The sequence below is a fragment of the Stenella coeruleoalba genome, assembly GCF_951394435.1.
Source record: "Stenella coeruleoalba genome assembly, chromosome: 5".
Lineage (NCBI taxonomy): Eukaryota > Metazoa > Chordata > Mammalia > Artiodactyla > Delphinidae > Stenella > Stenella coeruleoalba.
Genome location: NC_137150.1, coordinates 135754201 through 135781132, shown reverse-complemented (window position 1 = coordinate 135781132; position 26932 = coordinate 135754201). Strand labels below are relative to the sequence as shown.

The window sequence follows — 26932 nt, the reverse complement described above, 5'->3', positions numbered from 1 at the left end:
TACTTCAGTTGAGTCACTGAGAAGCCCTGTGACTTTGCCCTCTGGCCCAGGAAGGGCTCTTTTGTCCATGAGGAGGCCACAGGCCAGGGCCACCGGCCTGGGAGCTTTCACACTTCAGCCCAGAATAGGAATGAATTGTTCCAGAGAAAATCAAGCTTTAACAAAAGGGTACAACACATAACATCATGTCCACTTCATTGTTAAATGCAGTATTCCTAAAAATATCATATTTTACCAGAATTGGGGGTTTACATTTACTCTCTCTACAAGACTGACCAAGAATACACAATCAATATCAAGAAATCAAAGGCAGGGCTTCCCTGGTGGCGCAGTGGTTGAGAGTCCGCCTGCCGATGCAGGGGACGCGGGTTCATGCCCCGGTCCGGGAAGATCCCACATGCCGCGGAGCGGCTGGGCCCGTGAGCCATGGCCGCTGAGCCTGCGCGTCCGGAGCCTGTGCTCCGCAACCGGAGAGGCCACAGCAGTGAGAGGCCTGCGTACCGCAAAAAAAAAGAAATCAAATGCAGTTGTGAATTAAATGTATGACTTGTAGCCAAACCATCCCAAAAGCAAAATTAAAAAATAATTTCAAAAACTCCCAGCATAAAATTATAGGTAATGTGGGTGCATTTTAATATATAAGATGTCGTGGGAAACCTCTAAATAGAAGAGGATCAGGGCCTACGAATGACCCTGAACTAAAGATGATCTTGTTTAAGACGGTTATTTCCAGAGAAGAGACTAGATAAATAAAGCTATGTGGATTTGGGTTGTCAACCCTCAGTGATATTTAACAGACATTTCTGAACCCCCACTCCAAACGCCCAGCCACAAAATGCTCCCAGCTCTGTCATCCCAAGCCCGTTGCCAGGGACACAGGGACAGGCTCGGGTCCACACGCAGGGCCATTCGCCCACACCTGAGTTCCTTCACTGTGTCTTTCTAAGCACCAACCAGAGCCACACAGATTGAGGAGCCGCGGAAGGAGCCCAGGAGCCGAGCTGCTGCCCTTAGAGCATCCGTGATGGAGTTGACGAGGAAGGGACAGATGTGTGGGACAAGTTAGTTGTGGTTCTCAGCCACGCTGGATCCCAGCCCGGTCCGCAGCACACTGGAAGTAGCTGGAGGCATCCCAGCACGGCCCCGTTCCCTCGGCCAGCCTTGTGCGCAGTCCTAGCTTTCAGAATAACACTCCCAGCCCCACTGGGTTCTCAAGTCATATCTGAACGTCCCCCCAAAGCCACCTTCTTCATGATGTCTCTCATCTCAAAGTAACAGCAACCCATTCCTTTTGCCACCTGTGCCCGGGACCCACCCAGCTCACACTCCCCACGACAGACATCACCCAACCACCCATATCTGCAATTGTAGCCAAAAAACAAAACAAAAAAGAGTGGCACATTGATCAAAACTCACTGGCACGCGCCCAGAGCCCCCAGCAGCCTGCAGGGTGAGAAATTCTGTGTTGCTCAATAGCACAAAAGTCCGAAGCAGCGTGGAGACAACGGCCGGGTGACGGGCTCAGAGCAGGCTGGGTGGGAACAGGAGGGGCTCCGTGTGGGTCACCAGCAGGGACTGGGCGGCCTGCTGGGGGGTCATGAGCAAGGACGTGGAGAAACGAGGATGCAGAGAGTGGGCCAGCGGGCCGGGCTGGACCACAGATGGCCTTCAACCCCCGGTTGGGCAGTCCAGGCTTCGTCCTGCCAGTGCAGGAGAGTCACCAGAGGGTGTTTCAGGGAGGAGATGACGATGCTCACATGTATCAGGCATTTTTCCAAAGTGCAGAGATGACATTTCTGGTTGGTCCTGAATGTCTGCCTGGCCCAGTCTCGTCCTGTGCATGGGGCAGCTGGATGGTTAACTCATCCAACCAAATGACACGTGTGCCCACACAGGCCCTTCCCAAAGGACCTAGTAATTGTCTGGTCACTAGCCTCTCAAGTGCCCTGGCCTTGAAGCTTCCAGTCGGTGGAAGGGGGAAGACTGGAGGGTGGCAGCATCCCTGGGGAGTCCGTGGGTCACGCTGCCCTGTGCCCAGCCAGTTCCCAGAGCAGCCAGGGACCTGGTGAGGCAGCTGGGTCGCCAGGACCTCTGCATGTGGGTGTGAGACGAGGCAACAGGTCGGGAGGGTTTGGGGTTGGTGGCCGTCGTTTGTCCGGGGGTCTGCGTGCGGGTGGGGTTTCTCCAGGTGGGTGGCATCGCCCCCTGCAGAAGGGCACCTGGGCCTTGGGGGCCCTGGGGAACCCAGCACCAGGTATGGGGACAGCCAGCCTCCTAATGAGCCAGGAGGGACAGGGTCCAGTTCCTGAGCGTTTGGGCAGAACTCCTTCATCGCTGGCGGGGCCTTGGGCTGGGAGGACCGGATCTGTGGGTGTCAGGAGACGGTCAGCTTGGGGCGCTTGCTGTCACTGCCCCTCTGTGCACTGTGAGGGTCCAGAGCCTCCAGACACGGGAGCCGTATCCTCCCCCCAGCCCTCCCCCTCCCCCCAACGCACACAGACACTGGAGAAGGGGAGGGAAAGTGCTAGCTCTCGCTTAATGAGGGTAAAAAAATGGTACAGAAGAGGGGAAATCCCATGCAATCTGATCGTGAGTCGATCCTTCAACTACCTTGAATCCCACACCCCCAGCGGCTGCCGCGGGCTTCCCAGAATGCACGGGAGGGCTTTTGACTGAACGTTCCCACCGAGAGATTTCATTCCTGCCGCTTTCAAGGCCAAAAATCTCTTTGATTTTTTTTTTTTTTTGATGTGGACCATTTTTTAAAAGTCTTTATTGAATTTGTTACAATACTGCTTCTGTTTCATGTTTTCTGGTTTTTTGGCCGCGAGGCATGTGGGACCTCAGCTCCCCGACCAGGGATCAAACCCGCACTCCCTGCATTGGAAGGTGAAGTCTCAACCACTGGACCGTCAGGGAAGTCCCAAGGCAAAAATCTCTTAATCACTAAGTTTAAAGTCTTGGGAAACCAGAGCACAACCCTGTCATCGAGTTCTCCCAGCATCTCAGCTGCTGGTCTCCTGCTGGGTTGGCTTCAGTGGAGTCGGAACAGATTTATCTCTAATAATGATAAAACTTCAATAGCACACACCTTGCCTTACTGGGTGTCCTTCCTTATGGGCTTACAGGTTTATACATATATTATCTTAGCATCTTCTAAACAGCTCTGGGAAGCAGCTGTTACGATGTAGATGGTCAAGTGAGTCCCATACGGCTGAGCTGTTTGCCCAAAAATCAGTCTGAGCGGAAGCCAGCCTCCATTCTTATCTGCTTTGCAAATCTCTAAAGCTTACTGTGCTTGACTTATCCATCTATATAATAGGACCAATGCTTCTTAAGCATCTGCAGAGAAATCTGTAAAAAGGAAGAGACAGTTTCTTCCTTCAGTGCCGTGAAAATATTACTATATTTCCTGCTTTCCAGTTAGTCTTTTTTTAAAGGTCAACAAAATCGAATATATCAAATTTTTTGGTTTTCAAAAAACATGTTCTTGCTTATATCAGAGGATATCTCGCGTGACGCAGAACAAGAAGTCTGAAAGCCTACTTACAAGGCTTCTCCTGACGTCTTTTATAAAATTTCGGACAGTCAATCTTGCCAGTTCAGGTGTGATTCTTGGCACTTTTAAACTCCATCATTCCTCCTTCCAGCTGATGTTCCGGATCCTCACTCCGGGGCAAGTCCTTACACTGTCTGCAGGACAAGCGGCCGCCAGAGTCATAGGCCTTTTGCTGGGAGGCCAGCAGTAGCCAGCCGTGCACAGGAATTTTCCACGGGGGGCTATTTGCTGGGAGGGCGCCCCGAGCCTGCCCTAAGAGACCCTTCCCCCGTGGGGTGAAGGCAAGAAGGGAGCAGATGGGACTCCCATACCTCATCCTCTTCTCTCCCTGGGGCTGGGGTCCCCCGCCAGGGTGCAGGGAGGCTATGAGCAGAGTCCCTGGGGTGAAGACCCAAGCCACCCAGAGGCAGCGGTTCACCCCGGACTTGGATGTACACACACACACACACACACACCCCTACAGCTTCCCCGGAGCAAGAGAGAAATGGAAGCTGAGATTGAGAACCCCGGGTCTGTTTCTGTTGGCCGCCTCTCTTGGGCACAGGAGACCAGCCATAGCTTTGTTTTCCAAAGGCTGCTCCTTGCCAGATATTTACAGAGGCATCTGGGCTACACTTAAATGAAGAAAAAACAAACATATGAAACCATATTTTTCTTCCTGCAGAACACTGCAGAAGTGTCTCTTATTCCTTTCAACGTTCAAATTAGATGTACTCTTTGGTTTAAGGGAGGAAAGTCTCAGCGTCCAGGCTGCATGGGCCTGCCACCTGTGCGGCCGCGTGGGACCCTGGGCTGGGGAGGGCGCCTGCCTGGTTTGATGCTCTGCAGTCACCATCTTGAAATTCTTAATAATTTTTGAACAAGGGGCCCCATGTTTCCATCTTGCACTGTTTCATCTTCAAGGTTCTCATGAGGGCTTCTGCAAGCTGAACTCTCAGACCTGACCCAATTCATTCTAAACTTCTTAAACGTTTTCAAAACACATACATCAAAGTAGCACTGGCCTCCCTCCAGGACTGACCCCTACCGTGTTCTTGCCACTGCGAGCATCACTCTTTGGAGCCAGCGAGAGTTTTGTTTTCAAGGGCCAGCCAGGAAAACATAAATGTCCCCTGGGGTAACTTCTTGGCCGATATTAACACATGAGGTGGGCCGAGTGCCCAAGATGGACTGAAAGAGGACCCAGCTGGTAAGAACAGGTTTGGGTGGAGGGTGAAGTGCTGGGAGGACAGGAGCCAGATGGCAGAGGGGTAAACAGGGAATCTGCCTCTTTCTAGATGCTTGGCTGTCGAAGAAGAAGTATGGGGGTAGATGGAGGTGCGGGGTCAAGGATGGGTGTGGGACTCGAGCACAGGTACGACTTGTGGATGGAGAGGAGGTTCTGACGCAGAGGCGGTGTGAGGGCAAAGGCTTGTGAGTAGATGAGCCCGACTGTCCCCATCTTGGGAGACCCCAGAGAAGGCCCAAAGTCAGCCGGCACAGACAGCAAGCAGAGCAGACGTTGGTACTGTGACTCGTGGCTACACAGTTTCAAACTGGTTTTTTTTGCGGGGTGGGTGGATTTTGGTAAATTTAACTTTGTGTTTCTTTCTTTTTTTTTTTTATTGTCCATTAACAATGTTGTGTTAGTTTCAGGCGTGCAGCAAAGAGATTCAGTTATACATATATATGTATGTATTCTTTTTCAAATTCTTTTCCTATTTAGATGATTACAGAGTATTGAGAAGAGTTCCCTGTGCTAGACAGTAGGTCCTTGTTCGTTATCTATTTTAAATAGAGCAGAAACTCTTTTAAAGCTCCTGATAGGACCTTTACAAGTCACGTCAATTAAAGACAGCGGTTCTCAGACCTGGCTGTACATCCAAGTCACCCGGGGGTGTGAGCGGGGCTCCGGAGTCCCCATGTGCAGCCCCACCCCGATCAGTGAATCGTGCTCTCTGGGGTGGCTGGGGCATCGGGGTCTGTTTAAAGCTCTCCGAGGGATGCTGACGCATGAGGAGAGGGGACAGCTGCTGAATTCAGGTTCCTTGGCTGGAATACGCAGAGCTGGGGGACCAGGAGGGTGAAACCAGAGCAGAGCTGCCTCCCACCTGGCTGAGGTCCAGACACCTCTCCCACACACCAGGAAGCCCCCTTCCTGCAGAGACCTGCCCCACGATTTACTTGTCGAGTTATCTGGGGTCACGCATACCAGCACGCGGTGTGTACGCTTCCCGGCTAGGTTCTGGTATAATTCCTCTCCCCTGTGTCTCAGAGTCTATCCTCAAAAGTGCAAAGCTACCATCTTGCATTTCTCTCCTGCTCTACAGAGAAGAACAGGGTGTTGGGGGACAAGGAAAGAGGGTGGCTTATGAAAAAAACGACGCTGAAGACTGAATTCTGGGAACAATACGTGTATCACACGGCAGTCCTGGGGGTGAAAGACATAAAGGGCAGAACTGAGAGCTCGGCCGAGATTGACTTGACCGTGACAGACAGGGTACTTAGCAGACATTCAACTTGTGTGCCGCTCCTCTTTCTGGCCCTGCTTCTCTTTCTCTCACCTTCACGGGCGGAAGAGAAGTCAGTGATCAGAGAGATGTAACCTCTCAAACAATAGTGAAATCATCAGATCACAAACTGCTCTAAGGAATTCATGGTGGTCCCATACCCACGGTGGTCCTTTTCTTCCACCCTCCCTGGTGGTCCCATCCTTTCCCACAGTCTTACTCTACTGCTCACTGTTGCCCACCAAGGTCACAGTGACACGTGTCCCAGTCTCCGGCCACCATCTCCTGTCCTTGCAGCTCATTCCTCCCCGTCCTCCCTTCCCTCCTCCCCAGCATCACCCACCATTACACTCACTTCTCTGTGTACACACCAATCTCCCTTCCACTCTCCCTTCACCATTTCTCCTAGAAAAATCCCCACTGAGTTGAGTCCAGCCCTTTGCCCACTCCGGGGCCATGTGGTCCCACTGACTGTGCTGGAGAAGGCTGTCCAGCAGCTTGTGGTCACTGAAGCCTCATGACCACTGGCTTCACACGGGCATCTCCTGCTGACCTTGTCTTATAAGGTCCACTGAGCTCCCGTTCTCCGAGGCGACCACAGCATCCCTTTTCTCTCCACTCAAACCTTCAACACCTTATCCCCCATCTTCCTTCTCAACACATCAGACTGCTTCCTCTTTCCCTGAGAAAATTGGGACAATCTGAGAACATCGCCGACTGCTCCCTGCCACGTCCCCCAGGCTCCCCGCGTTGGCCTCCTTCCTGCTCCGGTCTGAACTGGCCTCTCCAGGTGTGTGCACAGGCCCCTCCTATGCTCTGTTCAAGGACATCTCCTCAACATCGTCAGTGTTTCCCTTCCTACCAGATCATTTCCAAAGGCAGGCAAACATGCTTCGGGTTCTCTCATCTTCAAATCAGCAACACAACAAAACAAAGGTCCTCTCTTGACCACACATCCCGTTGGCAGAGCTGCTTAACTATTTTGTTTTTGTTCTTTTGTTGTTGAGGTTGCTGTTCTTTACTGGGCTGTTGTTCGTTTTGCCTTGGATCCCTTTGGCAATCTAGTGAAGCCTATGTTTATCTTCTCCAAACAATGCTTTTATTTATTTATTTTAGTATTTATTTATTTATTTGGCTGCATCGGGTCTTAGTTGCGGCACGCGGGATCTTCGTTGTGGCATGCAGACTTCTCTCTAGTTGTGGCTCGCAGGCTCTAGAGTGCCCGGGCTCAGTAGTTGTGGCTCGCAGGCTCTAGAGCGCCCAGGGTCAGTAGTTGTGGCTCGCGGGCTCTAGAGCGCCCAGGGCTCAGTAGTTGTGGCTCGCGGGCTCTAGAGCGCCCAGGGTCAGTAGTTGTGGCGCACGGGCTAAGTTGCATGTAGGATCTTAGTTCCCTGACCAGGGATCGAACCCGCGTCCCCTGCATTGGAAGGTGGATTCTTTACCACTGGACCACCAGGCAAGTCCCTGAACAGTACTTTTAAATGTATAAAATAATACACAGGGTTATAAAGGAAGCCAATTATATTGAAATACAGTTACCGAAATATTTTTAAATCATTTTGTTCATAGTAACTTATGTGCGTCTCTATCAATGCATTACATTACCAGACCTAGCAGGGGTCTTATAACTACCATAGTTTTGAAATAGCAACGATGGTAAATGATCTTTCCAGGTATCTGCAACAGCTGTAAAGCAATGCAAACTCTGAGTGATTCCTATCGGTGATCAGCTCACAGGCACCGTTAAGATCGCTGTAGGTGGCTGCCTTTATTCATAACACAAGGACAGGCTTTTCAGGGAGAAGCTGATGAAATAAATCATGCAACTTTTTTTTCTATCCAAGTTGACAGGTACCCTGAATTCTATGGGCCCTGGACCCCAGATTAAGAACCCCCACCCTACAAACTGCTGCATCATCTCCTGGTTCCCCTTGATGGTCCAAGTCTTTGAAGGAATTCTCTGGGCTCATTATGTCCTGTGCCCCTATCCCGACCCTCTGTTGAAGCCACTCCCATCATGCTGCTGAAACTGTGCTGGTCAAGGTCTCCAGTGCCCTTCATGTTGCTAAGCATCATTTCCATGCTCAGATGACGTGATTTATCTGATGATTTGACTCTCCCTCCAACTTGGATCTCTGTCATCGCTCATGGATCTCCCTCTGGGCTGTCTCCTCCCTCCCGGCCACTCCCTGGGCCCATGGTTGGTTCCTCCTCAGCACCCCCACCTCTGATGTTGGATGGTTCCTGCAATCAGTCGTCAGGCACCTGTTCGTCTACAGAGGAGTCTACACTCACTCCCTAGGGGCTCTTACCCAGTCTCACAGCTTTCAATCCTGTCTCTTTCCCTTTTTTGTTGTTTTGTTTTGCGGGATCTTAGTTCCCCAGCCAGGGATTGAACCCGGGCCACGGCAGTGAAAGCACCAAGTCCTAACCACTGGACTGCCAGGGAATTCCCTCGATCCTATCTCTATGTTGTTGAGTCCCAAGTGGACTTCTCCACTTCTGTGCCCTCCCCAAACTCTGCACTTATACATTCAGCCACAGTATACCCCTCCCCACCCCGGGTGGGGATAGCCATCTCAACCCAGCATGTCTAAAACAAGACTCCTCTTGTCTGCCCTCACCCTCCAAACCCAGATCCTCCCACTTCCCACTGTCTTCACCCTCAATAAATGGCAACTCCATTCTTCCAGTTGCCCAAGACCTTGGAGCCATGATGGACCCCTGTCTCTCACACCCCACAGCTAAGCCATCAGCAAACCCTACCTGTCTCACTTCCAAATGTATCTAGAAACCAACCTCTTCTCAGCATCTACCTTTGTCACTGCCAGCATCTCTTACCTGGGTGATCACAGGACTCTCCTATTAGGATCCCTGGTTCAGCCCAGGTGTGACCTTGGACAAATTACTTAACCTCTCTAAGCCTCAGTTCCTCCGTCTGTAAACAAGGACAACGACATGCACATCGTAGATTTGTTGAAGGATTAAATAAGTTAGTGCCAGTGGAAGCACTTAGCACGGGTCTGGCATATCACAAACACTCAGAACATTTAGCTGTGATTGTTTTTATTCTTATCATTAATAACTCACAGCTTCTGTGCACCTGGGCTTGAAAGGCTAAATTTACAGAGAATGAGCATTAAACATCATTTTTTAGCTGTATTGTATTTAGCATTTGTAAATCTCAGTCTTATGTTTTCATTTGACACCATATTTTTAGTCACTGCTATATAATCCCAGTTCAGTGCTCAAATAAATCATTTTCACAGGCTTACAAAATCCATCAAATAGTTATCTTATTCATGGGGGTTTCCAGCCCAGCTGAGACAATGTCCTGTTACTTCATTTCTGTTTTGATGTAAGTCCTAAAGGGAGGTCCCACTGAGCTCTACTGGATTTCCAAGGGAAAGCCTGGGCAACCATCTGAATTGCCTTATCCAAACCTGCCAGCACCCCAAATTTGGGTTTTTATGGTCTGTGAAACCAAAACATGTTGATTTAAGAAAACCAGACATCCAGCCTGAAAAGGTCTGCCATGTCTCTGGATGCAGCCCAGCCAATTACATACAAAGTGGAGAACTGAGCCCCTCACACCCTTTGGGGGTCGGTGGCTTCATACACTTTTCCAGTCTGGAGAAGCTGAGTCATCTGATCACCGCATGGGTTACTAACTGTAGTTGGCCCTCGCTCTTGAGTTTTTACAGCTACAGAAGGCCTTCCAAATTCCTCTTTCCCTGTGTTCTCTCCCTCTCCCTGGATTCTATCCTCCACACCTTCAGACATGCAGTTGACCAATGCCTTGCTGTTTTCTGTGGCGGATGTGAAGCCATCAGACCATGCCTGCTCTGGAAGGGAACCCACTTCTCATGTTCAGACATGAGTGTTTTTTTCTGTACTCCCCTAGGCCACCCTTCAGTGATCCCCTGCATTGGTTTACTAGGGCTGCCATAGCAAAGCACCGCAAACTAGGTGGCTCAGAACAATAGAAATGTATTCTCTCACAGGTCTAGGGGCCAGAGGTCCAAAATCAAGGGGTCATCAGGATTGGTTCCTTCTGCGGGCCGTGAGGAACCATCTGTTCCAGGCTTCTCTCCTAGCTTCTGGTGGCTGCTGGCCCTCCTTGGCACTCCTCGATCTCCGCCTCCATCTTCATATGGTGTCTTCCCTATGTCTTTGCCTTCACATAGCCGTCTTCTCATAAACACACCAGTCTTATCGGTTTAGCGATATACCCTACTCCAGTATGCCCTCGTCTTAACTAAAATTACTTCTGCAGTGACCCTATTTCCAAATAATAAGGTCACTTGCTGAGGCATTAGGGGTAATGATCTCAACATACATTTTTGGAGAGACACGATTCAACCCGTTGCATCCCTTATATAAAGACTTCCTAGAGAACACTTTAACTATTAGTCATCTAATCATCATTTAACACTTTTGAAAAAAACCTTACAACCTATGGGGTGTTTTTTGCTTTTCTAATATTTTTCTTGCACAGATTTTTAGTCACCTGTCCCCTGAAAAATGAAAACAACATAGCAAAGCAAATCTACGCAACTATCTTGTCAGAAAAAAACACGTATGCAAAGGCACCAGGGTTTTTTATTCAATGAAATTCAATCATTTCATTTTAACATGTTGATCTACTGCATTTTTAATGGATTCGAATGAAATTCTGGTGAGTTGAAATTAGAGGGATAATGCCTCCTGGGAAATGGTTTAGAATTTTTATGGTCGTGGTAACTTAAGCTTGTAGTTTTCACTAAATCAATAGTTTGTTCAATCTCGTTGAGCTGAAAATGGCCTCTGCAAGCACTTAACCACATACCACGATTTTCATATAGTATTAACACAAGCTTTTCCCCAAACCAGCTCTTGTGATGAAAAATAGATTTTTCTTTACTCATCCAAAATAGAGGGGAAGTTTTAACCTATAAATTGTCATTTCTATATGATTTGTACAAGATATCTCACATTGGTTTTCCTGAATAATATTAGCAAGCCCTAACTATCATGGCAGTAATAAGTTAATTATATAGTCATTCTGTCTCTGCCTCATGGAAAGACTGCGGTTCTTCCACACCGTGTGTAGATGGCATAGAAGTCCTCATAAATTTAAAATATAGATGCCTGCCAGTCTGAAAAACAACCCAAGGAAAGTTACAGAAAGCTTGGAATAATAAGGAAGGAAACTTCATTTTTAAAGCCAAAAGACCCACAGTCCAGCCCATCCTAAATGAATATGAAATGGTTTTTCCAAGGTATGACTTGATCACTTTGTCATAATTCTTATATATTTGTATAAAAAGATGTACCAAAATAGCACCTCTGGAGTCTACCTAAGCTTCTAGGAAAGAGATCCACTCACTTTGTACACTATGAAGAAAACAAGCACTGAACGTGTCATTTAGGAATTACTGACTGGAGTTATTTTATACTGATAGAGCAGAAAGGTCCTTTTTTCTTTTCTCCTGTTGGGTAGTGTTGCTAATGTAGCTCATTTAGATGAATCCAAATCTCCCTTGAGTTCATCCTTAGTTCCCAAGGTCTAGCATTTATGAAATATCTGAACTACTGATATAATGAGGTGACAAGGAGGACATGACAGGTTTTGGTGACATTTTTTATTTTATATTGGAGTAGAGTTGATTAATAATATTGTGTTAGTTTCAGGGGTACAGCAAAGTGATTCAGTTATACATATACATGTATCTATTCTTTTTCAAATTCTTTTCCCATTTAGATTATTACAGAGTGTTGAGCAGAGTTCCCAGTGCTATACAGTAGACCCTCGTTGGTCATCTTTTTTAAATATAGCAGTGTATACATGTCAATCCCAAACTCCTAATCTATCCCTCTCAGCATTACAACTTTTTGAACCAGACATTTTCTTCAATTGTTGAACATCAAAGTTGAGGCAACTCTGCATTCTTTCAAAGTCCAATGACCATCTTCCTTAAAAGGCAGCTCTTGGGCTTCGCTGGTGGCGCAGTGGTTGGGAGTCCGCCTGCCGATGCAGGGGACACGGGTTCATGCCCCGGTCCGGGAGGATCCCACATGCCGCGGAGCGGCTGGGCCCGTGAGCCGTGGCCCCTGAGCCTGCACGTCCGGAGCCTGTGCTCCACAACAGGAGAGCCCACAACAGTGAGAGGCCCGCGTACCGCAAAAAAAAAAAAGGCAGCTCTTCATTTTTCCAATAAAGCTCTAGGAAACAAAGTCCCAGCTGTCTCCACAGTGGATCCAACATGTGTCAGGAGGCCGTGGGGCAGCCATACATGGGATGGCCCATTCCCAACCGGCTCTAAATCCACTCCAACTGCAGGCTGGTCAGAAGCTGAAATGAGGTTCGAGAGGCCAAATCATCCAACTCTTCCGCCCAGGTGGTTGTGGGTATAGAACCTTCCACACACCTGGCTGGGGCCCTGTCTCTCAAGGTACAACCTGCTCCCGCCCCGGGGCTGACATTCCCTTCAGCAGTGTGTGTGGAAAAGACAAAGGACACACGTGTCCATAGCAGAGCTCTTCATCGTAGGGGCCGAGGGACACGAGGCAGTAGAGAAGCAGGAGCAGGGGCCGGGCAAACAACCCATCTGTCCCCCATCCCAGTGCGGCTCTCCCCACCGGCCACTGCTGTTGAAATGATGCCTAATTCAGAGGCAAAGCTCCAAAGTTGACACAGCTGGGGTCCAGGCAGGCTGGAAGAAAATCCACCATGTGCTCTGGGTTCCTGCCTCATTTTCTTTGTTTTGCTTTGTTTGTTTTGAATTCCTTCCTTTAAAAAAATGTAGCTCATGGACAACAGAGGAAGGAGACAACATAAAAGTTTATATGGAAAAAAAAAACCCTTGCCTTTCAGATCTGGTCCTCATAAAACCAGATCCAGTGTAAGGGGGCCACAGCAGCCTTGGTGCTGTTCACAGCTGCCCTTCACAGATTTTCACATTAGTTTACAGCCCTGGGGTTCGCTGAGATGCTACCGGGGCACATCCGAGCATCTTGCTGGCCGTCCTACTTGTGCTCATTCAACCCTCCTCAAAATCAAAATTCTCTTTTTTTTTTTTTTAATCAACCCTATCTCATCATTGCTCCATTAAACTTGCAACAGACTTCCATCCTCTAAATCCACTTGCCAAAGTGATTTGACTTTAAGCTGTCCTTTGGCAAAGTCGGGGGAGGACGTCTCCAGTCAAATAAGCTTAGGAGATGCCACACGCGAGACTTTTCTGGGAGGTTCCCAATTATGTTTGCATATTACCAGCGATGAGAACTCCTACAGTTACCCGATTTTCTCCCACCTAGCTGGAATTTCTGTCTTCCACGAGACTTCCTGCCAGCATGGCGTCCTGAGAAGCAGTCACTGGGAAGGACTGCCCTAAATCCTGCTCACAGGTGTGACAGCCACATACTGCCCACCCAGCAGCGTGCTTCGGGGGCTCTGTGAACCCAAACGCAAGGCCCAATGTCCATTCCTGCAATGCGTCGCCTTGTTACACGCAGCCCGACCCACCCAGCCTGTCGAGGTCTTTTTTTGGACCCTGATTCTTAGAACCATATTTGTCTTGGACGCACATCTCTCTAGCAAATGTTTCCACGAGCACACGCACGTCTGCAGGAAAAGGGCAGCCCGGGGACGAAGCCAACTGCAGGCCAGCTGGACCCTCCAAGCGCTGCCCCTGCTGGAGGCCATGCTTGGGCAAGTTCCTTCCGAAGCATCAGCGATGAGTTTTATGTGGTTTCCAAGGAGATTCGTTCGCTTGAGGTTGTTTTTCCATCGAATGGCCCCAAAGTGCAAAGTGGTTGCTGGGAAGTTGAATTATGACCTAACACCAGTAGCAGCTGCTGGTAACTCGGGGGAAAGGGGTGGGGGGCTGGGGTCTGGGAGTTGGGGGCTCATTAAGGCTCACTTCTTAAATTAGCAAATCCTTCAAGCACAAGTTTAAATATAGCAACCTAATGGTTTCTAAAATTAGCAGTCGTTGCTCTCCATAAATATTTAGACAACCAATAAACTTCTGGTCCACTTCCCTAGACTAATGGGGTCAGCAGGCTTAGCTCTTATGCCACATTCTTTAGGCTCAGTGGGCTTAATGATTGACCTTGACAAGCAAGAGCTGTGAGGGGGCCTCAGAAGGCCCTGGCCAGGGACAGACAGCGGGGCCGCCAGGCTGGAGGTGGCCTTCAGGCGTTACTGAAAGGATCTCAGAGGCCACCTGGAGAAATCCTCAGCTCCAGGCTCCCTGGAGGAACCGACCGTCCTGGTTTGCCTGGGACTGTCCCAATTTCAGCACTGAAAGTCCCTCACCCAGGCCACCTGAACCACTGTAAAAGGACATCTTCGGGGGAGAGAGTCAACTTCCCCAGGATACACCAAGGACACCACCCCTAGGCCCTCACGCTAACTTCAGTCCTACTGCGTTCAGAAAGGAAGGATTAAACCGGGGAAAATACTAGCCAGGCCAGAAAAAAAGAACCTTCACCCCTGCACCCAGTTTCCCCACGTGGAAAACAGGGGAGGTAACAGCTGCTGCTTCACTGGGTAGCTGTGGGGAATAAACTGGGAGGCACGTGTGAGCGCTCAGCCTAGGGCCGAACATCATTCAGGCCCAGTAAACTGGCGCTTTTGGTGTCAGCTCTGCTCGGGTGCCCAGTGCATCCAGGAGGTGGGCGGCGGCAGCTCTGGTGCCGCACATCAGAGCAGCCCGCTCTGTGGGCCCCGCCGCCTGCCCAGCGGTGACCACAGGACAGTTGCCCCTCCCTGGGCAGCAGGGACTGTGGGGTCTCCCCGCACTACCCCGCCCCGCGAGCCCAGCCCCTGCACTGACTGCTTGCTGAATGGAGGGAAGAAGGCTTCCTAAGGAAAGACAGCTTCGCGAGACGCACGTGGCCGATCAGCTGGAGGTGTGAGCGAAGAACACAGGTTCCTGAGCAAACGGTCATTTTTAGCGTCAGCAACACCCCCGAGCTCGTCCCCACCCCAGACCCCTGATGTCCTGTCCAGTACCACGCTGTCTCACCGGTATCTCATCTGTCTGTTAAGCAGGACAGATCTAAAGATGATCTCCAATGCCTCCAGTGGAAGCATCACCCGTTACCCACCAAATCCCTCAACGTGATTTAGTGGGAGATTTCTTTACAGCGGACCCAGGATTAAAGCCAAGAAGGCCTGGGGCACCCCAAAAACCGCTCGCAGGAGAATCTGCATTGGGCAACGCCCTCCCGGCCCACTGTGCCTACCTGCAGCCCTTCCTGTGCTTAACTGCAGAGAAAGAAGGAAGAAGGAAGGAAGAAGCGGGTTTTGCCCTGCGAACTCTCACCAGTTTAGGTCGCTGAAGTGACTTGGCACCAGCAGAGAAGCTTCCCTTTTCCTCACTTCAGAATCAGAAGACACTCTGGGGCCATGAAGTCCAGCTCCCTTGTTTTGTTTTTTTTTTTTGGCGGTACGCGGGCCTCTCACTGCCGTGGCCTCTCCCGTTGCGGAGCACAGGCTCCGGACGCGCAGGCTCAGCGGCCACGGCTCACGGGCCCAGCCGCTCCGCGGCCTGTGGGATCTTCCCAGACCGGGCCACGAACCCGTGTCCCCTGCATCGGCAGGCGGACTCTCAACCACTGCGCCACCAGGGAAGCCCCCAGCTTCCTTGTTTTGAAGACAGAGAGGCCCCGAGTCACGCAGAGGGTGGGATTCTCTTCTTCTGCCCCTTACTCTGCTCCCAGCAGCAGAGAGGAGCTAGTGGTGTCCACTCGGGCAGTTCTGGTCTCCCCCCGTTTTCCCTTCCTTCCTCTCCCCCTTCCATCCTCCTTTCCTCCCTCCCCCACTCCCCGACTCTCTCCTTTCTCCCTCCCAATATTTCCCGAGTATCCCCGATACACCTGGCACTACACACCACATAGGTGCTGGGTCCTTTTCCCCAAGAAGTGTTTGAGATTTTGCCATGGTTACAATGTTCAGTAGCAGCCTGTCTTGTAATAAGCCCACCCCTCTTCAGAGTGGTGTGAGAGGAGGTACCCGGCCCGCAGGGGAGGGTCACTGGTTCGTGGTCCTGGCTGCAGCACCTAAGGAGTTGAGGACCTTGGGCATTCCTCTCCCCTGGCGTCAGTGGATAATCTCTAAGGTCACATCTGGGATTCTGGAAGGCAGCGTCTGACCCGCCTATGGTGCCAAACCCCCTCCTATGAGCACATAGGGAAGTCTCCCACTTTCAGAAAATGTTTCATCCTGACAGGCAGTCTAAGCTATCTTCTAAGTCATGAGCAGCACACGCCTTAACACTTGCCAGTCCATTTGTTGATTTAACAACCTTAGTGATTACTGATCAAACAGAATGAAGTGAGACTCAAATGCAGCAGAGTCTGAGGGGAGACACAAGACAAAACTTCCCACGTGGGGTTGGTAAGTACTGAGAGAAGTGGGGTCTCTGGAGTGTCCTTCCCTGGGGTCCTGGGAAAGCACAGCCCAGCCAGATGTCGGCTGTCACCCCTTCTAGCTCTGGCCTTCCAGGGAAAGCGTCTTAGGCGAGCCGCTCGTTCGTTCACCCAATCAGGTCTCAGAAACTATTTTTAAAAACATGTTAATCGTGGTACCAACTGCCTATGGAAATCGCCGTTTCGGTGGCAGAAATAAATGCATCGAGATAATCGTTAACCCGTTTCCTCTCCCCCCGCCCCGCCTCCCGGCTTCATTAGGACTCCTGCGGGCGCCTGAGCGAGCGGCAACCGCCAGCAAGGTCATGGCCAGCGCAGCCGTGCAGCTCATGGGCTTCCTGCTCAGCTTCCTGGGCATGGTGGGCACACTCATCACCACCATCCTGCCGCACTGGCGCCGGACGGCGCACGTGGGCACCAACATCCTGACGGCCGTGTCCTACCTGAAGGGGCTGTGGATGGAGTGCGTGTGGCACAGCACGGGCATCTACCAGTGCCAGATCTACCGCTCGCTGCTGGCGCTGCCCCGCGACCTGCAGGCGTCCCGCGCGCTCATGGTCATCTCCTGCCTGCTGTCGGGCGTGGCCTGCGCCTGCGCCGTGGTCGGCATGAAGTGCACGCGCTGCGCCAAGGGCACCCCCGCCAAGACCACGTTCGCCGTGCTGGGCGGCGTGTTCTTCATCCTGGCCGGCCTGCTCTGCATGGTGGCCGTCTCCTGGACCACCAACGACGTGGTGCAGAACTTCTACAACCCGCTGCTGCCCAGCGGCATGAAGTTCGAGATCGGGCAGGCCCTGTACCTCGGCTTCATCTCCTCGTCCCTGTCGCTCATCGGCGGCACGCTGCTCTGCCTGGCCTGCCAGGACGAGGCGCCCTCCAGGCCCTACCAGGCTCAGCCCCGGGCCGGCACGGCCACCGCGCCCTCCTACCGGCCCCCCGACGCCTACAAGGACAATCGGGCCCCCTCGGCCACCTCGGCCTCGCACAACGGGTACAGGCTGAACGACTATGTGTGAGTCCCCACGGCCTGTCCCTCCCCAGGCCCCCAAGAGGCGCCGGGACCCAGGCTGCCGACCGCTTCAAGGTCCGGGCACCGAGTTTACTTCTGGGCTGCTTTGGTGTCCAAAGGAATAACGTGAACCTGAGGAAATGGGCTTAGGATGCAGGGAAGGCGGGGAAAGAAGTTGAGGAGAAAAGCTCTACATACCAAAGACTAAAAAAAAAAAAATCCTTCCTGTTTTTGTATTTATTATATGTATTTCTGTGGTGATTTAATGACGGCTGAATAAAAAGCGACTTGGGAGTTTGGTCAGTGGGGTTTGTTTGCAAGCCAGGAATAAACCTTTTGGATGAGGTTGTCTCTGAAACTGACCATATCCGTGTCTGTTTCCAGACCCTTCTTCTTGTCTGCTAAGATGCTGGTAACCATAGTCAGCACACCTCCAGGCTCCGCCCACACAGGACAGGAAAATCAGAGGGCTGGGCCGACGTTCATCCAGAAGATGCTGGAACAACGTCACCAAAAACTGTCGCCCTATCCTGGCTGCATCTCAGAGGCGAGGCAGGGAGTACAGGGCTTCCTTGAAAAATGGATAATTGCCACATGCCGCAGAAGAAGGACATTGTCATTTTCTACCGGTGAGCAGTCGGCCCCCACTAGCAAGGCAGCAAAAGTCAGAAGGAAAAAAAAGGCAAAGTGAAACACGCCTGTTCGCTTGGCTCTCCAGGCATTGACAAGAGGCCCAGTTAGGAAGGCTGCTCACCCCAAGCACAGAATGTCACTGGCTTCTTTTCTGGGAATAGAAGTGTGACGGCAGCTGACATCAGAGCAGGTACAAGGGCTGCTCACTGCTCCTTTAGCTGGAAAGAACTGCTGCGAGGGCCAGGTGAGGCCTGACCTCTTTAAGGATACTGATGTTACTTTCGGGGCTGTGATCTAAATCACTCACACACACACACACACACACACACACACACACACACACACACACACACACACACGCTGCTCCCCCGTTAGCCCAGGGAGTCTGCTCCTGCCTCTGCCCCAGCCTCAGGCTGTGAACACGGAAGGAAATAACCCTGCCGTGTGGAAGGGCTGAGTCTGAGGTCTGTTACCTGAAGCCCCACCGTTCTCAAGGGGTCTTAGAATAGGGCCACCAAGGGCTCCATCTGTCACTGTCTGCAGGGAAGCGAGCCACAGAGGGTTAGCCACATGTGGCTGGACTTACTGGCGTGGCGTGGCCCGGTGAGACTCTGGCCCCGGGATCAGGGAGGTGGAAGGGGAGGCTCCCGGACAAGGATTAGGAGGTCAGATGGGCCTCAGCCCTGCAACTCTGGATCCAGCAAGGCTGGAAGTTGCTTGATCTCCCCTGACTTCATGCCTCCTCCTGACCGGGTCCTCCGGGCCACCGAGATGGTGACAAGAAGCCCAGCTGCCACGTGCTTCCCACGTAGGCAGAGGCTCTCACCAGTAATGTGCGTACACCCCACGATCCTCTTCTGATTCCTTTAAGCCTCACCAGTTACACCTAATAAACTGCACCATTGATGAGATCTAACAACAGGAGAATCTTCTAGCAACATTGAAAAGTCAGGGTTTAAGGAACAATCCTACGCATACATATTTCTTTTCTATTTTTGCTGACCTCTAGACCCCAAGCAACAGGGGCCGCTTCTGTTTGGAAGGAGGCGGTACCACACGTTTTAGCCTCTGTCTAGCCCCACAGAAGCTAAGAGGGCTGGGATATGCCGTCCTATTTAGGTCAGGGATTTAGATCAGAAAGGTCATCATTTATTTATGATGAGACAAGCAATTTTAACCTACTCTTTAAATTATAAAAACAAATCTGAACCTATAAAGAAGAGAAACAAAATCTTCTTAAAACGAAATGATATTCTGTCAGTCCTTACTTGATGGTCACAATCTAGAATGTGTTTAGTGAAGTTATTCTAGTTAATAGACCGATTACAAATTTAAAGATAAAATAGCTTTTTAAAATTCGAAGTAGAGTTGCTTTACAATATTTTATTAGTTTCAGGTGTCTAGCAAAGTGATTCAGTTATATTTTTTTCAGATTATTTTCCATTATGGGTTATTATAAGATATTGAACACAGTTCCCTGTGCTCTACAGTAAGTCCTTGTTGCTTATCTATTTTTTGTATCGTAGTTTGTATCTGTTAACCCCAAACTCCTAATTTGTCTCCCTCCTTCCCTTTGATAACCATAAGTTTGTTTTCTGTGTCTGTGAGTCTGTTCTGTATATAGATTTGTTTGTATTATTTTTTTAGAGTCCACATATAAGTGACATTGTATAATATTTGTCTTTGTCTGACTTACTTCACTTAGTATGATAATCTCCGTGTTGCTGCAAATGGCAATATTTCTTTCTAAAATAGCTCTTATCGAACTCTTTCTCTGAATTCTGTCACTACTAAAGTAAAGTATATTCCTGTCTCCTACTCAGGTGAAAGACTAATAATAATAGTGATTACGATTTATTAAGCACTTACTATGTTCCAGGAATACCTTTTACTTACTAATTTGGTCCAAAGAGATACATCAGAACCCAATGAGATAAATACTCATTTTAACCCCATTTTACAAAGGAGGAAATCAAAGTGCATAGAGATTAAATTATTTGCCCAGGGTCACAGAGCTAGTGAGCAAAAGACCCAGGATTTGAACCCAGACAGGTAAGCAGGGAGGAAATACATTCACCCAAGTAGAAGCATGACCTATAAGCTAATTAATTTCATGTCCAGACTATTTCCAAATAATTAAGTGAATTGTTTCATGACCATATTTAGTTCTTTCTAGAACCATCACTCCACAAAGCTTCTGTTAACTGGGTTCTGGCTGGATTAGAGGAAATGTGATATCAGACCCATAGGTCCAAGTGTGAATCCCCATAGAAAGCAGGAAGTGACGCACAGGAAGTGACACACGGATGGCTCTGACCTACAGCTGGCCCACCAACTGTAGGAAGTAGATTCCAAATAAGACCTTCATTCCCTCCTTCAAGATACAGGGTGTAAGAACGCTGTTCCCAGTTTCCTCTGGCTCTTTTGCTCTCATTCACCCCTAAGACAAGAGCTCAGGTCCTGTGATCCCCTTCTTCATCACATTACAATCACCAGGGCCATCAGGTAGATGCCTGCCTCTGCCCATCTCTTTGGGACTAGGCAGTCATAACCAAGGCTGTTTTGAACAAAGTATGGTCTCCTTTCGAGGACAACATGTAACCCCAAATTTCAAAATAAAAAGGAAACATGAGTCAGATTCTGATGTTTTCCAGGAAACTGTTGTCATGAATGTAATTTACAATATGACCCTCACGGGATAAAGAATGCTGTATGTCTTTGCTTCCCTAAATCAAATCAAATTTGGCTCTGATCCAGAGGTCTAAAGCCAGCCACGTTTCCTTGTTCCCTCCCCAGCATTTAGGAGGGCTCAGGGCCCCAGCGCGAGTGGAGGCCCTGGACTTGGGGAAGGGGTGAGGCCCAGCCTTTAGGCCTTGGGGTCGCTCTGGTTACCTGCTGAATGCCAGGTGCTGGTTCCTTCACAGCCTGGGGCCCCTGATGCTGCTCCCAGGCCACAGCCCATCCACCCTCACCGTCACCCATGTCACGCCCCAGCCCCTCCCAGGCCGTGTGTGTGAATGGGCACTGGAATCTTCTACCCTGAGGAACCCTTAGTCCCAGGCTCAGTCTCTGGGAAGCCACTTCCTGAAACGGATCCATGCCTCTCCTATACTCAAAGCACCAGAACGTCCCCCTTCTTGGATAAGACACCCTAATTGCTTTCCTGGGTTAAGTCCTTTGAAATCAAAAGGCTCTGAAATCCCCCAGAGAATCCTACTTTCGTAGCAGTCACTGTTGCCCTAAGTGGAAATAATTTGAAAACTACGGCACATTCAACATTTGTATAATAGTCCATTACTTGATAGTTATAAACCAAAGATGGGGCCAGGATCTGTACCCTAAATGCCCGGCCCCAAAGCCCCAAAGCGTGGCCACATGCCTCCCTGCGTCTCCCTGCCGTGGACCCTCTGTGCTTGTTTGCTTCCAGGTAGAGGGAACAGCGTAGATGGTGACAGTCGGGCATGAGATGGAGATCCGGACTAAGAGGCAGCCGTGGAGGTGGGAAGAGGTTGGGACATGCCTGAAGGTAGAGTTGATCAAATTTACCGATGGCTTGGTTGTGGAGGGTGAAAAGAAAGAGGCTTAAATGTTGATGCCAAGATTTGGGACTGGATCAACTGGAAGAATGGGTTCACCATCTTCTGAAAGGAGATTCTGGAAAGAAAGTGTTCTGGTAAGGTAGATTTGTTTGTTTTCCATGTGTTTGGTCTGAGCCGCCTCAAGTGGAGATGGCGATCGGGGCCCTTAGATGTGTGAAGCTGGAGTTGAGGGACAGATTAATGTGGGAGCCTCAGCCCAGGACACAGTTAGCCATGCAGCTAGAAAGGGTCTCAGGGGGTGTGAACAAGATAAGCCAAGGGCTGCTGAGGGTTTCACATTCGAGGCTGGGAGGACGGGGGCGTCCAGCAAGGCAAACAGAAGAGGAACACCCCGTGAGCAAGGAGGACCAAACTGGGAGGTTCTGGAAGCCGAGGAGAAGGGAGCGGTGTTCGGTCACCTCTTTCTACCTTCACAGTAACTTAGGCAGTATGAGCAACTGCATTGAACAGATGAGGAAATGGGGCTTCGGAAAGAAAGGCACTGGCTGAGGACTGCTCCGTGGAAGGAGTAGACTGCTGGGCAGGGAAACTTACACACATTAGAAAATTCTCATTTCCAGTCTGTAAGGCCGCAATAACCCTTACAGAAAAACATGCATGTTCCCGCTCTTTCTGCATAAATATTAAGACAACCCTAGTTACAGATTTCTCCTTGGATAATAGAACAGGGTCTTCTCGCGGAGGTTAATCCTATGCACCCCTAGAGAGGTGTGGTGATCATGGACTCACCTCAGATTAATACTTTTCATATAAAGGGAAAAAGGTAAATATGGAAGATTTCAAGAGGAAACCATTATACTGAAATGTGTTATCAAAATATTTCAAAACGATGGCATAGTAATATTTGTCCTCCTTTACTAATGCACAAAATGACATTATCCAGCAGGGGAAGTCTAATAAATACTGCAATTTCAAAGCAATAACAAGCATAAAGGATATTTTAAGAAATTTGCAACAATTGTAATTTGATGTGAAAATATCTGTAATTTTCAAAGTTACAAGGGTTGAAATACCAAAAAAAAAAGTAAAGCAATTTGCTCAGGTGACTTGAAGACACTTAAGCCCCCTGAGGATGAGAAGACATTCATGCCGCTGGAAGTTCAATTTTCCTTCTGCATGTAAGCGAGAGTTCATTAAAATAATCCCTAATTGCTCCCCAGGGACCCAGAGGGTGTTAAGTGTGTACATCTGGGGTGGGGACTGCAGGACAGCAGGGTGAAACTGAGCCCCATTCCTGAAGACAGCAGAAGCCTGGGTCCTCCATTAATTCTCAGAACACTCCTTCCTCTAGGTGGCCAACGAACACAGTCATAAACCTGGAACTTCTGTCATTTGCGCAGGCAGCGCCATCTCAGTGCCCTGAGGGGATGAATTGCGCCTCTCCCGTCAAAACCCAGAATGCAACCGAGTAAATTTGAAAGATCTAATCGGTTTTATTAGGCGATTCATGAGTTAGGCAGCATCCCAGCTAGCAACTAGAAACACGCTCAGAGGGACTGTACATAATGGAAGGCTTTTATAGGAAGAAGGATGGAGTGAGGGAGCTATTAGCAAGAGAAAAGAAAGGATTCTTTTTAAGTCAGTATATCTTTGGGGGGGGGCGATGACAAGGGTTTGTGGGTTTTTTATTTTTATTGGAGTATAGTTGCTTTACAATGTTGTGTTAGTTTCTACCGTACAGCAAAGTGAATCAGCTATACATATACATATATCCCCTCTGTTTTTGGACTTCCTTCCCATTTAGGTCACCACAGAGCATTGGATGACAAGGGTTTGATCACACAGATTGCCTCTTCTTCCTCTGGGGAGGGTTGGAGGGGAATGAAGAGGCCCCACGTGATGGTGCTGACCAGCTTTGGTGTCATGGGCTTTTAGCAAAAGTGATGCTATCTGGGGCCTGTGGCTTTCCTTTTAACACCCCAAAGGCACTGTTCCCATCAGTGATAAACCGAACGGGGAGCTCCTCCCGGTGGCCGGAGAAACACCAGGCACCTGATACCCAAGTCGTGGGTTTCAGGCCAGGGACCACTGGCTGCGGTCTGCTTGGTCCTCTCACAGGAGGGATGGAGAGGCAGCTTGCTAAACCAAAGTAGGCCGACAGCAAAGGCAAACCCATCCCTTGTTTCTTATTCAGGAAACGTCCATTTCAGACAAATGAGATTCGAGCTGGCAAGGCTCTGAAGCTGAACAGTCAGTGTGGGGAGCGGGGGCGGCAAGATGAGGATGTCCCGGTGGCAGGGGCTGGAGTGGGGGACAAGTGAGGGAAACAGGTTTAACTAAGACTTCGAGGATTAAAAGGGAAAGCCACCTCGCTTCTGCTATAGTACCCTCACTCCCACCCAAGAGACACAGGAGTGTGTGTGTGTGTGTGTGTGTGTGTGTGTGTGTGTGTGGTGTGTCTGAGTCTGTGAGAAAGAGAGAGAGAGAGATTGAAATCTGAGGTCCTGTAATATTTGAAGCCTTTTCTTGAATCAAAAAGCACAAAGCCATTTTCTGGGCAAGTACCCAAAGATAAACACAGAAATTTCATTCTAGTAAATTATTTTAAAGTACCACCAACTGGCTTTCACAGGTGTGTGCGGCGGGGGAAAGGCATTAGCAAACAGCCCATTTCCTGCCTGAGAAAGGCCAGTGGAGGTCACCCCGTCAATCAGGGAGGACCCAGCCCCTGGGGGTGGATCACCTGGGATGATGATTGCACCCCTTGCTGTGCCAGCTTTGCCCCAGGAAAGCTCAGCACAACATACTCCTTAATTCTTTTCTCCTGAGGGACTTTCTATTCAAAAGCTGCCACCCTCCCATCCCTGCTGAGTGAATGATTGACAGGCTCGCGCTTTCCATCCCACCAGGGCTCCTGCAGCTTGGGGGAGGTCTGAGGTTGTTTTAGTCAGCCCAGGCATTTTTCCAAAATAAAGCATTTGCATAGGTTTCCTATCCAGCATAATAAACAGCAAGAAGCCAGGAAGTCACTGGAGAGTTTTGGTCTAGTGGCTTCACCAGGTGTCTGGGGAAGCTGGCGCCTGCCTTGGGGAAGAGCTCATTGTGACCTTGCTGAACATGGGCAGCGGGGTCCCGGGACAGTGAAGAGGTTGTGGGAAGGGAGAGACCCAGTGAGGCACTTGGGAGTCCTTGAGCCCCGCCCTCTGCCCAGACAACCCTCTCAGCAGGAGGGACGGTCTCTTTTCCATCCATAGCTCCATAGATTTTTCTGCTATGAAATCCATCATTCACCTTGGTGGGCATTATGAATTGCTCTCTAATACCCAAGCGTAAGAATAATACCTGCCTTTGCTTTTTTAAAAAATCAAATCTGGTTCTGTTTCAACCACCATGAGATACCGCTACCTGTGAACACCTAAAAGTTAAAGGATTGACGATATCAAGTGTGACGGTGGTGGTGGACACAGCTGAGAATACAGGTGGAGAGTCTACAGTTAAGAAGAAGGGCCCCAGGGGTTTGAGCGCAGGGCCCGAAGGTCCGGAAAGCTGGAACTGAGGGTGGGGAACACGTCGGATTCAGAGCTCAGCAGGAAGTGGGACCGGTGCTTGCCAGATGCCGTCGGGAAGATAGGTACTGGTTTTGGCTTAGGACTTGTTTTCTCACCTTCTTTAAAAGAAGAATGTGGCCATTAGCCTTTGGTTCTGGAATGGGGTTGGGAAAGGCCTGCTCCAACTGTCAGCATGATTTTCAGGCTATATATATATATATATATGCTTTTTTTTTTTTTTGGTCAGTTGAACACATTTTAATACGTTTAAGTGGCATTTTAACCTCTTTTATTTTTAATTTATTTTTTTATACAGCAGGTTCTTATTAGGCATCCATTTTAAACACCTCAGTGTATACATGTCAATCCCAATCTCCCAATTCATCCCACCACCACCACCCCCTGCTGCTGCAGGTTCCATATCTCCTACATGGAAAATATGTCAAAGAGCAGCAGCAGTGACTTAACATCTGAGAACATCCCAGTGGGAGGGAAAGAGACATCACGTTTATTCCTCAGGAATACTGAAGCACCCTGGAGTAAGCTGACACTCTTTTTTTTTTTTTTTTTTTTTTTGCTGTATGCGGGCCTCTCACTGTTGTGGCCTCCCCCGTTGTGGAGCACAGGCTCCGGACGCACAGGCTCAGTGGCCATGGCTCACGCGCCCAGCCGCTCCACGGCATGTGGGATCTTCCCAGACCGGGGCACGAACCTGTGTCCCCTGCATCGGCAGGCGGACTCTCAACCACTGCGCCACCAGGGAAGCCCTGACACTCTTCTGGAACAATATTATCAGTAACGCTTTAAACTTCAGCACACTGTTTATGTATTTGAAACCAAGTCTCTTTCTTGCTTTGTATTTTCTCTCTGGAAATTGCAAGGAGGTGGTCTTAAAAGAAACAAATTAAACAAAAATAGGCCAAAAAAAGAAAAAATGATGGACCTGACCTAGGGCAGACCCTAGGGATATTCAACATGAAGGCCGACAAAGAGCAGAAGACGAGGAAGAGGAGAGTGGAGGTGAAAATGCAAGGGGGTTACTTGTTTATTGACTCCCCCCAGCCCTACCACACACATACAGAAGGTTCTCCTCAAGCAACTGAACAAACTGTCTGGGGAGAGAATGATTACCTGGGAAGAGGCAGGTCGTGTAGGTGTCAGCTTCTACTTCAGGCATTTGAGAAGTCCTTGGGATAAAACCAGCTTCCTACGCCGTCCGTCTGGGTAAAGGGAAGCTTTCCTCTCGATAAACCCGGCTTATGTAAGTAGCACTTCCTGCCAGTTTCTGTATTGCCTTACACTTCAGAGAAGCACCAGACATTTGAGGAAAGCCTGCAGCATGACAGAGAGAGAAAACATAAGGAGAAAAAACTGACACCCGAGGAAACTGATAGTTCAGGGTAGAGAAGAGAAGGTTTTAAAATCTGTATTCTCTATTCTCAGAGAACTCAGGATCTTATTTCATCCATCACAACAGAATGCCATGAGAAAGATGAGAAAATGGAAAAGGCTCTCAAGTTAAAATTCTTCTAATATTACATTTTTAACATTTAAATAGAGGGATTGGAACATATCGTAGAGAAAATGTTCCAGAGTGTAGCAAAGATTAAAATACAAATAAAAGGGCACCATGAACTAGAAAACATCGTATAAAATGTATGAAAGACACAAAACATCATTGTAGGAGGTCAAACATCTGACAAATAGGAGTTCCTGAAAGCAGTAAAGAAAATGGA

General features: G+C 49.4%; 1 protein-coding gene and 1 pseudogene across 2 annotated transcripts; both read left to right on the top strand.

The window, feature by feature from the left end:
* Positions 1 to 16691: 16691 nt before the first annotated feature.
* On the top strand, positions 16692 to 17483 carry CLDN14 (claudin 14; the record flags this gene model as incomplete). The annotated part of the gene is made up of 1 exon (XM_079922898.1): positions 16692 to 17483. Exon 1 carries the CDS (start codon positions 16773 to 16775, stop codon positions 17481 to 17483), a length of 711 nt encoding a protein of 236 aa, XP_079779024.1. The 5' UTR covers positions 16692 to 16772.
* A 587-nt stretch (positions 17484 to 18070) lies between these two features.
* On the top strand, positions 18071 to 25658 carry LOC307186422 (MICOS complex subunit MIC10-like; annotated as a pseudogene). Its single transcript has 3 exons — positions 18071 to 18105; positions 25176 to 25400; positions 25611 to 25658. The product of its transcript is annotated as an MICOS complex subunit MIC10-like (transcript).
* Positions 25659 to 26932: the final 1274 nt, after the last annotated feature.